The 12,525-nt window shown below is 51.7% G+C and overlaps 4 protein-coding genes across 4 annotated transcripts; 2 read left to right on the top strand and 2 right to left on the bottom strand.

Annotated features, from left to right (window-relative positions):
* Positions 1-736: 736 nt before the first annotated feature.
* On the top strand, positions 737-3,255 carry BROUX77_003504 (uncharacterized protein; the record flags this gene model as incomplete). Its single annotated transcript, XM_073748163.1, has 2 exons — positions 737-1,097; positions 1,175-3,255. The coding sequence occupies 2 exons, from the start codon at positions 737-739 to the stop codon at positions 3,253-3,255; spliced, it is 2,442 nt and encodes an 813-aa protein (XP_073605929.1).
* Positions 3,256-3,826: 571 nt separating this feature from the next.
* BROUX77_003503 (uncharacterized protein) lies at positions 3,827-4,405 on the bottom strand (the record flags this gene model as incomplete). Its single annotated transcript, XM_073748162.1, has 1 exon — positions 3,827-4,405. One exon carries the CDS (start codon positions 4,403-4,405, stop codon positions 3,827-3,829), a length of 579 nt encoding a protein of 192 aa, XP_073605928.1.
* Positions 4,406-5,904: 1,499 nt separating this feature from the next.
* BROUX77_003502 (uncharacterized protein) lies at positions 5,905-7,626 on the bottom strand (the record flags this gene model as incomplete). Its single annotated transcript, XM_073748161.1, has 1 exon — positions 5,905-7,626. The coding sequence occupies one exon, from the start codon at positions 7,624-7,626 to the stop codon at positions 5,905-5,907; it is 1,722 nt and encodes a 573-aa protein (XP_073605927.1).
* Positions 7,627-8,681: 1,055 nt separating this feature from the next.
* On the top strand, positions 8,682-10,004 carry BROUX77_003501 (uncharacterized protein; the record flags this gene model as incomplete). Its single annotated transcript, XM_073748160.1, has 1 exon — positions 8,682-10,004. The coding sequence occupies one exon, from the start codon at positions 8,682-8,684 to the stop codon at positions 10,002-10,004; it is 1,323 nt and encodes a 440-aa protein (XP_073605926.1).
* Positions 10,005-12,525: the final 2,521 nt, after the last annotated feature.

The raw sequence follows: 12,525 nt of genomic DNA, 5'->3' as shown, positions 1-12,525 counted from the left end.
CTGTCCAAAGACTCTTCTTTTCTCGCGCTCGCCTGATCTCGATTGATCGCTCGTCGTCATCTAGCACTCTCGTTTCACAACCGGCTGTCGTCCATTCAAGCGGGCACATCTGCCACTGGTCTGTGGCTTTGTTCAAAGCGTTTCCCCAAACAGGAATCCCGAAGTGGCCGCATTTTAGCAGCTATCGACCTCGATCTGGCATGACCTCTGCACCGCGGCAGTTTCAACAACACCCTAAATGAGCTGTTGAGCTGCCTGTGAGCGGTACCGTACACCTCCATCACTTGCATACATTCACTTCACACATGTGCCAGTAAATCTGCGGCTGCGACGGCGACTGCGATTGTGGATTTGCTCTTCCTTCTATTGTTGTGTGCTTCTTGTCTCGATTTCTGTTCACGGCAGATTTTGCATGTGAGACGCAGTCAACCCAAGAGTTGGCCAGTAGGCTTTGCGCAACGTCCTGTTTAAGTAGTGAAGGGTCCGTTTTTGGGTCTCTCTCTTGCTACTCTTCTATTGGCCTCCGATTTTACTCTTCGTCCTCTTTTTCACTGCGTATTTGTGTCTCCTAATCGGCGCTGTATCCTATTTTTGCCTTCTCAGCATCACCATCCTCCCAAACTTTGCTTCCCCTCTTCAACTTCAACGAAAACGTCCATTTCACTCTCGAATTCCTCTGTCGTCGCAATAACTACACTCGACGGCTGCTACTCTTACCCGGTACCAAATGCCCGCTATGGCCTCTGAAGCCGCCCAGAGTCGCTACTCTGCTGGCCCCTCAACAGCGCCGTCGTTCGCAGCCTCAACACGGGCAACAAGCGCCAGATCTCGAGCAACACCGCGGCGAGTCGTGACAAATCCCGCTCCACGGCTTGCTTCGTCTATCCCCTCGGAATATGATGCATCTTCTCCAGCAAATGCGCCACTGGCCGAATCAAAAGCCAACAAAAAGGTCGAAACGCTGTACAGCCATCCGAACGTCAAAATTATCGCCTTCAGCGCTACTGCCCGGACATCACCGCGCAGTGCGGCCGCTCAACACAGCCCAAAAGAAGTGCTCACGTGGTCGTCGCATTTAGAGCGGACCATTGCAGTTGGTAGGTCTACTTCTCAATATAGTGTACATGAAATCGCTACTATTCACATAGAAACTAATCATAATCTATCTCCGCAGGCGCCTTCAAAATATACAGGGCCCCAGGCTCAGTCGCTTTTCTCAACTGTGGCTCTGCTCTCCAACCGATCCTCCCAAAAAGTCAATGTTGGTGTCTCGACGAAGAGGGCTCTCGATTTGTACTCCAAATCCGCCGACCCCAATATTGGCGCATTGAACTGCCCCTCGACAGCTCTGACGACTGCCATCGCGCCGAGCTGCTGCGTGACGTGTTGAACGGAATCCTCCTATTCGAAAAGACCGTATGTCCCTTTGAGCGCACATTCGGCGTCGAGATACCCGAGCCTTCTGAGCCATCTGCTTCTACTCTTCCAAAACGTCAGCTATGGAAACCTTCAGACACGGCATTTGTCAGCCCACTTGGCCCATACGACAAGTCACCAAGTAGCAATGATGTGCCGGCCCATTATCGATCCGGACATGCATCTTCAACTCACTCAAACCTTTATACCAAATCTCCTGGAAGCACGCCGGAAAGGCCTACAACTTCACACTCGGAATCCTCTCTCTCTGAAGTATCTGAAGCAGATACCGAATATTGTCTCGACGAATCATATCTACCGACGCCAAAAGTCAACCCCGCTCACGTCGAAGTCAAACCTATGGTTACTAACTTGGAGGCGAAGATTTCAGCTGAGAGCCGGCGGCAGGAGTGGATTCGCAAGCAATATGTACATTCCCTCCAAGACGAAAAAAACAAAGGCCCTGCATATCTTGATGATTTTGACGAATTTGACGATGACGTCAGTGACATTGGCTCCGTGGTTAGCGACTTGACTTATGTCCGGACAATGACGTCACGAAGTCTTTACAGCCGGCAAAGAGAAACCGCCGTTTTCGAAGCCGAGGATGCTACTGCACGGCCCGGACGTAACATCAGCAGAGATATCCACCGCACTGGCAATGAAATCCATGAAGGTAGCGGTATGGGCGGAAACTCGGTGGTGAAAAGACGGCTCAGGCGTCCTGGGTTCCAGGCACTTAGAACTGGCAACATGCCGCCACACATGAGTATGCCTTATTCATCTGGTTCTAAGGGATCTGGTGAAGGCCCTAATTCCAGACCACAATCACCTCTTTCGATGGCGCCTCGAACACTGCCGCCACTTACAATGGCTCCCAGACCGCCACACACGAGGCCAGCTCGGGTTGCATCTTCGATATCGACTCATTCCTCAAGATCAGCTTCGTCAACCTCGTCCAGTCAAGGGACTGTCACAGCCAGAGACCCGTCACCAATCAAAACAAGAGAACCCATCCGTCGTTCAAGCACTGAGAATGAGGCTCCTCGTCAAGCTAAATCCAGCACAACGCACTCGACGCCAGATCCCTTGAATGAGACTTCTAATTCTCCCGAACCCACCAAGGCTATTCCTCAAGATCAATTAGATACAACTCGAGACACCAAGAGAGAAGAGGTAGAAACCAAAATCTTAGATCCCTCCACCAAAACGAAAGCACTGTCTTTAGATACATCTGTTGCGACTCTTGAGCGCGACACGACATTGGAAGACAGCATCAAAGTATCAAAAGATGCTGTTGAGCCCAATGTAGATGCCTCGCCGGTAGTAACCACTCCCGCTACCCCCATGAAACCCATCATATCTCCCTTTTCCCTTCGTCAACGCCCTAGCCACCGCACCACCACCAGTATTTCCCAGCGCGCAGTCCTGTCTCCTCTTCCGTCGATTACAGACCTTTTTTCATCTCCGCGGGCCTCGGGCTACGGCTACGCCCACCGCTATAGTCTTTCACAGGTTGGCAACATGCATGGTATCCCGTGGTCTATTGTCGCCAAGACGTGCGATTTGATTCTTGGCCCGCCCCGGAACCTGCTCCGGCTGATGCTGCATGTTGCAGCTAAAATCGTGGCTGGCCAATGGCGTGGAACGGTCTATGGTCATGGCTTGGATGGCTCACAAATCCCTGTTCATTGGGACTATTCTGATGAAGCTGATGTGACAGCTGACGCGACAGGCGAGAACCCCGATGGTATTGATGAAAATGGCGATGATTACTATGCGCGCGGCCGCAAGCTGGCCAGCGACTGGCGAGTGTCTGACGATGAAGACCTTGACTAGGCATCATGACCCCATCAGTGGCAGGCAATGCAACGGTACTCTTGTCAGAGCTGCCGCTATACACCTGCACATAATTCCCTTTTTTCAAGACTGTCGGGATCTTATCAGATTACGAACCCGGCTTGTAATAATGTGCTAGCATCTCAAGGATTAACTCTACTCCCTCCCATCTCTCCCCCATGCACACACTCCTCACTCTTACTTCTGGATACTTTATCTCTGCACATACAAACATCATCAACGCAAACGCAGAATTATCGCGCGTAAAAAAAAAGGACGGTCTTGCATCTTCCATCAGTGCCTCTATTTATAATTGGTGTGGACGCATACATGCACATAGAACATGTACCTCTCCAGCCTTATTTGATCTTAGCTTTTTTTCGTTTCATGGTTGTTTTACTAGTTGAATACTACATGTCAATATTGATTCTAAACTTTGAGTGGTGATGGGTAAGTCAAGTGAACATGAGATATTGTGGCCAAATAAAATTTAGTGACATTCATTCATCGGATCCGAACTTGGCTGAAAAGCCACTGTATCAGCTTATCAAAAAAACAAAAACAACTCTCTCTATTCCTTCTTCTCGGAGGCAGGGAAGCCCTTCATGCCCTCGCCCAGGTCTTCGCCGAGCTTCTTGCCCTCGATCAAGAGATCCTGGCAGTCTTGCAAGCAGAAAATCATGCGAACCCACTGCGTCTCGCTGTCGTTGCGCCACTGATGCATGGTGGCGCGCTGGACCATGACGTCTCCCCTAGCCATGACGATTTCCTCGCCAGAGCCCATGACAGCGACGACATCGCCCTCGAGGACGATGCCGTAGTCGACGCTCTGCGTGCGGTGCATGATGCACACGTGGCCGGGCGCAATGTCGACGTAGCGCAGGACGGTGCCGTTGGGGTTGACGAGGCCGAGGCGGCCCGAGGCCATGAGCGCGTCGTGCGCGGCGACATCGGCGTCATCGGTCAGCTGCGCGGGGAACTGCGTCGTGTAGGCCACGCTCATGCCGAGCCGGCCGTCCTGGAACGAGGTCCACTTGACGGGCCGCACCGAGTGGATCTTGGCGGCGCCAGCGGCGTCGTGGCCGGTGAGAATGGCCCGCGGGCCCGGCAGCGTGTCGCTGAGCTGGTTCTCGGTCGGAGGGCGGTTCATGGCGGCGGTGGCAGCGGTGTAGATGAGCAGGATGAGGAGGATGGCGAGAAGTGTGTACGGGTCGATGAGGAACATGGCGTGCCGAGACGAAGAGCGCGGGAGGGGCGGGCTTTTATGGATGGGGCGGCTGCGGTTGGACCCAGAGCTAGAGGATGGTGGATGGTACAGGCACACGGAAGGCGTTACTGCAGGATGAGCTGGGATCCATGCACAGGAAGCTTGGGGTCCTGGTACACAAGTGTATGCTTTCTTTTTAGTGGGGGAGGGGGGAGGGGGGTAAGAGAGGAGGGGAAGTTGGGAATCTCCGGACCATCCACAAGTTCTCGGGGCTTCTTCAGACGCAGTAAGATCTGCCGTGCAGAGGACTCTGCAAAGTCGTGGCCTTTTGCTGAGAAATGACGACTACGACTTGGGCCTGTCTCTGATTCTCCCCCAGCCATTGTTCTTTTGGGGCAGCCGAGAGTGGCTAGACGGCATATTCCCAGCGGATGGTGCCGAGACAAGCGCCTGAGCAAGGGGAGCTCCAAGGGCGAGAGAGAGTGTGTGTTAGTGATGGCCTGTCTGCGGGCTTCTTGTCCGTAACCCTAACGACACACGAGTGCTCCTTGTTTGCTCTACGCAGTTTGTTTCATCCTGTCCGTCTTCCAGAGTTGAGTGTTTTCCCGCTGTTTCTGTGAAGCTCCTCCGCCTGCTGATCACGCACAAGATGAACCAAACGTCCATGCTCCCTCTTCCAGTGCGTCGTCCCCTCCGGTATCCGTGCCTGTGTCTCCTGGCGCCAAGCATCTCTGTGGCCTCAGGCATCCACCCATCCATCCCTCTCAACTCTCAGAACCAGGAGGCTCGCCGTGGGAATCGCCCTGGCTGCAGTGAAGCGGGTGCAGGACTTGTTGAGGGCCTGGGTGTCGGGGATAACATCCCGCCAGCGGCTTGGTGATGACTAAACCGGCATTTGCTGAGCAAAAGGAACAAAAACACCAAACTGCCGAGTGAGGCTTGGGATGTGGATGCGACCAGGATGCAGGGTGGGTGCGTTCATTTGGTCTTGGAGCAGGGGTGGAGGGCCTTGATCTTGCGGGTTGAGCTTGGCTGCGCAAGGATACTTGCACCAGTGTGTCGTGTCCATCGTGCAGAATCACCAGCGAGAGAGCTCTGGATGCCGGGCTGGGGAGCCTCGGCAGCCTGCGCAAAGTCTATTTGATAATGGATTTGTGTATCCTCCGAAGCGGGGAGCCATCTCGGAGCAAAGACTGCCCGCGCGAATGCTACGTCCGGCATGTGGGAGACACTGGCCCTTGTTAATAACTAAGAGATAGTTAACAGATCACATACAGATAGCAGCTTGGCTCTCAAAAAACATTGGTAATAAGCGGTATTATATTCCTCCATCATAATCACTACGGAATCATTCATGGCTTTTTTTGATAGTAGCCCCAAGTCATACATGTAATATAGTTAACCTCCCCACGACCTTCCAAAGACACCTGCCTGTTCATTCCTCAGATATCTAACATGCTCTTGATTTTTTGTGGCTTGGGATTCAACATGGTGGTCGAATCAGCAGACTCTGACGACGTAGACGAATCAGGCCTGGGGCGCGATCTAGAACGCACCGAAGACTCGGCGCCGCCGGATGCCGAGGCCGAGCCCGAGGCACTGGCCCGGTACGGCGGTGGCGGTCCCTCCTGCTGCAGCTCCTTGAGCCTCTCTGGGGTTATGCGGGGCGCAGCATTGGGGAAGAGCATCGACGATGCAATTTCCATTGTGCGTTCATAGCGGCGCTGGTCCGACTTGCCCGTGTATGGAGTGGGCAGGACGACATTGGAGCGCTTGGATGACGCCGTTGACTTGGGTCGGCCATTCGGCGGCCCGTTGGGCGACATCTCAATGTTGTCCCGGTAGTTGTGCCCGGAGTAGTCGGGTTCATCTGCCATCGCAGCAGCGGCATCCATGCGACGGCCACCTCCGACAGCAGCAACACGGCGACGCAGACGCTCCATCATGGACAAGTTGAGGTGGTCATCACCCTGGACACGCTTCCACCAGTTGGGCTTGTTGACAATGCCCAGATTGGCATCGATTTCAGCTCCACGGACTCTGCGCTGTCTGATCAGCTCTAGATCCTCATTCACGTGATGGAGACCCCAGATAACCTGGATCAGCATGATGAGGACCATGGGCGCATATCCACCGGCAAACATGGCCGTAACATCCGCCTTGATGTTGATGGGGTGGATATCCCATCTGAAGCACACGGCCCACTGGAACGCAATCATGACGCCCTGGATAGGGAGAATGAACCAGAACCGGACAGGCGTGTAGCGGAAAAAGTTGAGGAACTGGAAGAACCAGTTGCGGCCTTTGGGCTTGTAGTGCCAAATTGTATGCACAAGCGAGACAAAGTTGATAATGTAACAAACCACAAGAAAGCTAGCGCCAACCTTGAACCGAACTGCTTCAACAAATGGCTTTACCCTCAAATCAACCTGTTGTTGCGATCTCTGCAGCTGCGTCTTTCCCCAACTCTGGGGAATGATCATGAAAAAGTTTAGCCACAAGAACAGGTAGTACACTAATGGTAGCCAGAATTCAAACATGCCACGCTGATCAAACTGCGGGTACGCGAACGGATTCGGGTCAATCCACTGACGCTCCGACCACGAATTCCAGTGCCGGATGGCCTCCCAGACCAGAGCCATGGTGCCCAGTTGCGCCAAGTACCAGAAGAAGCTTGTGATGACAATCGGGATAGAGGGCAAGTAGTAGCGGTCGACATCGATATTGGCAAACATGCCGATAATGCCGCAGGCGCAGACAAATGAGCCCCAGTACCACTGCCAGCGACGGCCGATGGGGAAGAAACGGCGCTCGACGGGAAGATGGAGGCGACCATGTTTACGGAGACACGGCAGGATAAAGAACAAGCAGATGGCAAACAGCACAACGAAAGCCGTGCCAGTCTTAGCACGCGGGCCGATGGGATTGAGGGCACGGTAGCAGGTGGTTGAGTTTGCGAACGAGCCATTCGTGAAGATGGCCTTGGGGAAATGAGGCTCCAGGACCATCTTGCACTTGGAGAAGTTGCTGATGGTGTGGTTCTCATAGAGCGTGTAGTTCCATTGCTTCAGCAGCGTGAGGTTGAGATGGTGGCCGCCAAAGATGGTGTCGGTGTCGTTGTCACCGGCGGGCCAGGGAATCGAGTTTTCGAGGGGGATCGCCATCGTGGGCTAGCGATAACGGGATAAACCGACTGGGTCGAGGTGGGCTGTGGTTGAGCGTGCGCCGTGGCCTGGAGCCAAACTGGGCGGTGAGGGCTGTCGACGAAGCGATTATTTGGTGGATCGGATCTGGTGTTCACCTGGTTGTTATCGGCAATTAGAAAAGTGAGAATAACCGAACGCGATCGAAAGTATCAAGTCGCTACTCTGGCATCATCGTCAAAGGCGATGGTGAGAGATGGAAAGAAGAAGAAGGGAAAATCCCCAAAGGCAAAAAAAACTAGGAGGCTAGAAATTCGCGAGTCCGAGAGCCAAAAGCGGCAGCAACCCCAAAATCTTCTGATAGCTAACGAATGCAGCTCTTTCCCTTGTCGGCTTTGCTTTGCGGCAGCCCCAGTTTATGATGTTAGTGACACTTGCCTTGCGTGCCTGCCATTTCAGTGCAGGTCAGTCCAGTGCTTGAAGCCCCACCTCCGCAGCCGGTGCAGCCGGTATTACAAGGCGCTGACAGCAACTTAAACCACGCATTCTCCACACAAAAAATTCAGCCCCTCATATTTGCACATGTACATACCTACGTACCAAGTCCCGGACACCAACGCTGCCGTTATCTTTGTCGGTCGCTTTTGAGCGCTTTTGCCTCACAGGGAAAAAAAAAAACCTCTCCCTCAAAGTGCGTTCAATGCATCAAACACGTGACGCGGTGTGCCTTCCCCCGGTTGGCTGCGAAATCCGCTCTTGTAGTGTTTTTTGTCGGTCCTGGTTTCTGCCGAAAAACCTGCCCAAGCGCCCAGGCGCCTAAGCCTGGCTCGCTGGTAGACGCTAGCGGGCTGTGGCTGACTTTCGGCAAATGTGGCCAAACTGTGGCGCAAGCTCCAGTTGTGTGTCCAGATCTCCAGTCGAAATTATCACGACCTCGGGGCAACTTGACGTCACCTATTACATTGTGGTATTATTCTATTACCTGAAGCGAGCGGTCCTTTTCAATTTCTCTTCGTTTTTTTCCAGCTTTGAAAAAAAACCCGTTGCTTGCACTCATAATCGCCGACATTTTCACAATGGCTGACGACGAACCCTCTTACATCGACTACGATACCTTTCTAGCTCCCAACTTTCACTCCGCCAGCTTCGCAAACTCACTCGTCACCACAACCAACAACCCTAATGATCTCCCTCTCGATCTGTCAACGCCCTTATCACGAGTGCTTTTCGATATCCAGGAAATAGACTCGCACATCGACCTCCTCACCACTCGCTCAGCCATCCCCCTCCTTGAATACACACGCCTTCAAAATAACGCTAGCCAGCGCATAGTCTCGGAGCTCGATGGCCAATTACAAAGCCTCAATGACAGCTATAAACAGTTGGAGAGTGAGGTGATTACAAAACACGCCGAAGCTGATCAGGTGCGCCTGGTTGCCACGCGGCTCTGGGAAACTCTGCGACTTGGGAGATTAACGGCACGCTGTTTGCAACTGGGGCGCCAGCTAGAAATTCAATACGCAGAGTTTTTTGCATCTCCAACATCAGCAGTAAAGAAAGAAGATCCGCGGGCGCTGGTTCGCTGTGCGAACACCCTTCTCTTACTCAGGGAGGTCCTTGAGAAAACCTCGCCGGGACAGGAAGGCCATGGTTTAGAGCGGGTTGATGCAATCAAAACCTTGAAGGAATCAGTCATCGCTCGTATTGAACGGTCCATCAAGGAGAGTGCAGAGATGATGGTTAGGGACTTTGCGATCCCCGCCTCGGCAACCTTTGCGCAAGGCGAGGAAGCCAAAATCCGTCTTGTTTCGGCGCTATCTACGCTCTATCTCCTGTCACCTATTTCATGGGCTCAACCTGCAGAAAAGTTTACTCCAGAACTGGCTCTTCGTGCTCTTGAAACATACATTCGATCGGCACTGCAGTTTAGCACAACAACCCTAGCCCGAGCCCTTGGTCAACTACCACTGTTGGACCGCGCGACCACAGATGTTGCTATGCGGTGCCAGGGCATAGTTGCATTGGAGCTTCTGCTAGCCACGATAAAACCGCCGACGCATACGCTTCTGCCCAATGCTCCGAAGCTGACAAGCTATCTCCAGCCACTGCTTGCGCGACTTGAATGCGGTTCTCTTGTGTCGTTTTTCTGGAAAACACTGGCCAACAACATCAGCACGCGGACGCGGGAAATTGTTAATCGCGGTGGTGCCTCAGCCAAGGCTCTGAAGAACAAGAGTGAGGTTGTCGGCGAAGCCATGAAAGAGTGCGTAGCCATTGGAGGCGTCGTGCCCAACGCTGTGGCAACCAAGGCCGATGGCGCTTCCAGCGTTGACGCAAAGAAGTGGGAGCGAGAAACGGCGTTAATGGTAGGCGCAGTTGTGAACAGTATTGGCTGGTGAGGGTGTCAGTCTGGAGAAGGGGTCGGCCCGAAATAAGACCAGCATCGGACGATGATTTGTTTGAGGTGGGAGGGCCCAAATCGAACGCTACAGTTGCACTCCCGTCGTCCGTATGTGTATAAACTGTTTACCCGGACCAAGTACCGCTTCTATCAAATTTCTCGGCGATAGCCCACAGCCTCAACATCGTCCCAGTCGTGTTTTCCGAGGTTCTAGAAGATGATACAGAGCCCCCCGTAGACCTGCCAAAGTCAGTGGCTAAATGCAACAATACCACATACAGGCTGCCGTTAGGTTACTTTTTTTGTGCATGCAAAAAAATATGGAAAAGGGCACTTTTGTTGTTACAAAAAGTTAGTGATGGGTCCCCAAAAGCGTAGGTTTTCCTCAAGTGATGATACATGCTACTCTGTACAAGTTAATTCCGAATGATTCAGCAATCCCGTCGACTGATATAGGCCGATGTTGTTTGCTACAGATGCCAAGGAGCCTTTTTTTTCTTTCTCTTTGGCGGAGAGGGATGGCATGTCATCAGGGCCCGATTCGAGCAGCCTTAGCCTGTCTCCGTATAGCACAACGGGGGTTTGGCTACAAAACTTGCCACAGCAGCATTACTGGTGCTTGTGCTTGAAGCTTGGAATCATGGCCACGGTCCCCTTGTCGATATGCACGTATGTATAATTACCACGTACGACGAGGACAGTTGATATCTCCGATGTCACATCAGAGCCACAAAAAGCTCAAGTTGAGCTCTGGTTTCAAAATACGGACAGTAGCCTTGAGAAAGGCTATTTGGTTGGTTATATCAACTTCTTGGTTATGGTTGAGAGAGGTTGGTAGGGGTTTCCACGATTCAATTCGTGAACAGGATGAATGCATAATAGACCTGCACACAGATAACTATAATTTTGGTGTTGGAACATGCGAGCTACGCCCCGTTGATTTTCATTACACAGCTCCTCTAGTATTTCTAGGAGTGGCCAATGAGAGCGCCCTGACTTGCAAAGGCTTCTCACAGGATCCTCTGATTGTTTCTTTTTTTTTTCTTGGTAGTCGATCCTAGAGTTGGGGGAATTCCAAAGTCAGACGACAGACACACAGTAAAATCCCTCCTGATTAGGAGACAAAACGACAGGTATTGCTAGAGGCGATTTGATTTGTCTGTGTACAAGTGTACTTATCGACGTGGGCTTTAGGTGTCAAGAAATGACATGAGAAAAGAGTCGATCTCATCTGTGAGGCACGACGGACGCTTTATGTCAGTCAGCGGGTAGGCAATTAATATCTCGGTAGTGACACATGTTTATTGTGCTGTGACTAGCTGGATCAGCAGTTTTCATCGCAAAATTCCGCGAAAAATGATAGATGGTGAACAGAAAGTAGACAGTTGGATAAGGTCGAGTGTCTTACGTGATATATTCTATTATCTTAGGAACTCAAAGAAAAGAAAGCTTTGTTTCTTTCCCGTCTTCTCCTGCTTGCATCTGTAGAGCTAACTAGTTACTGGCTAGCTGAAATTTTTAGAGTTTTTCAAGGGGTTGTCACAAGGCGGAAGGTTAGCTGGGGTTCCCTCATGTTGTCTCGAGTCTAGATCTGGAGCCAACTTTCTTTCTAGGTATCGTTCGAGCCAATTAGAACAAGACCTTTCGGGTATATATTGTTGCTTATTAGAGCCAGAACGAGTGAAAACTTGCAAAAATGATACCCAGTTGTGTCCTTGTCTCGAGCTTTGAGCACGAGTTGGTTTGCGAGTCGTTGTGGCCCACGCAGGAAGAAATATTCCAACTCAAGACTCTATCCCCTCCCCTCCCTGTGTACCCGGGGCTGACCAGTTGGTTTTACGTTGCCTCTTCTTGGTTCCGGGTACAAATGTGTACAGAAACATGTTGCTTTGATGCCACTAGAACGATACATCGAACCATTGTTGGCTTCATGTTTTCTTGCTCGGAGGGTTCTGGTGTAGCACATAGTTATAGAGCAGAATCTTTGGAGTTGTACGGGGGCCGATGTATCGACACTTGCACTCATGAACGTCCTTGCCCGCGCGTGTATAGTTAAAAGAAATAGAATGGCATCTTATGCAGTTCTTGAAAATGTTTGAGCAAGGATGCTACTGGGGCTATCTGAAAAAGGAGGGAAAGCTCCGTCGTAGTACGACATAAGGCTTGATGTGTTGAGCATCAACCAAAATGCACGAGAAAAAGGAGTGTGCCATGCTTGCACAGGTAGAAAAAAAAAGACTCGCATCAGTCCCATGATATAACTGCCCCCTAGAGAGAGGATGGGAAATGGGGAATCTGACGCAGGGGAGGTTAGGTGGGAACAGAGGAAAACTAACCGAGTAAACATTCATGTAAAGCCTTGCCACGAAGGTCGTGCCAATTCTCCATAAGCTCCAGGACAATGCATATCCTGTTTTGTCTGACAGGCTAGTTAGCACAATTCGTATGTGTGTATTGCGCTCTCTCATGCCTCCTTTTATGCTCCTTACATGTAAACTGGGCAAAGAGTGGTAGCTACA

The sequence above is a fragment of the Berkeleyomyces rouxiae genome, assembly GCF_048999995.1.
Source record: "Berkeleyomyces rouxiae strain 22BRR77 chromosome Unknown BrBRR77_ptg000003l, whole genome shotgun sequence".
In the NCBI taxonomy this organism is placed as follows: domain Eukaryota; kingdom Fungi; phylum Ascomycota; class Sordariomycetes; order Microascales; family Ceratocystidaceae; genus Berkeleyomyces; species Berkeleyomyces rouxiae.
Note: the sequence above shows the minus strand (reverse complement) of the source record. Positions and strands in the feature narration are given on the sequence as shown.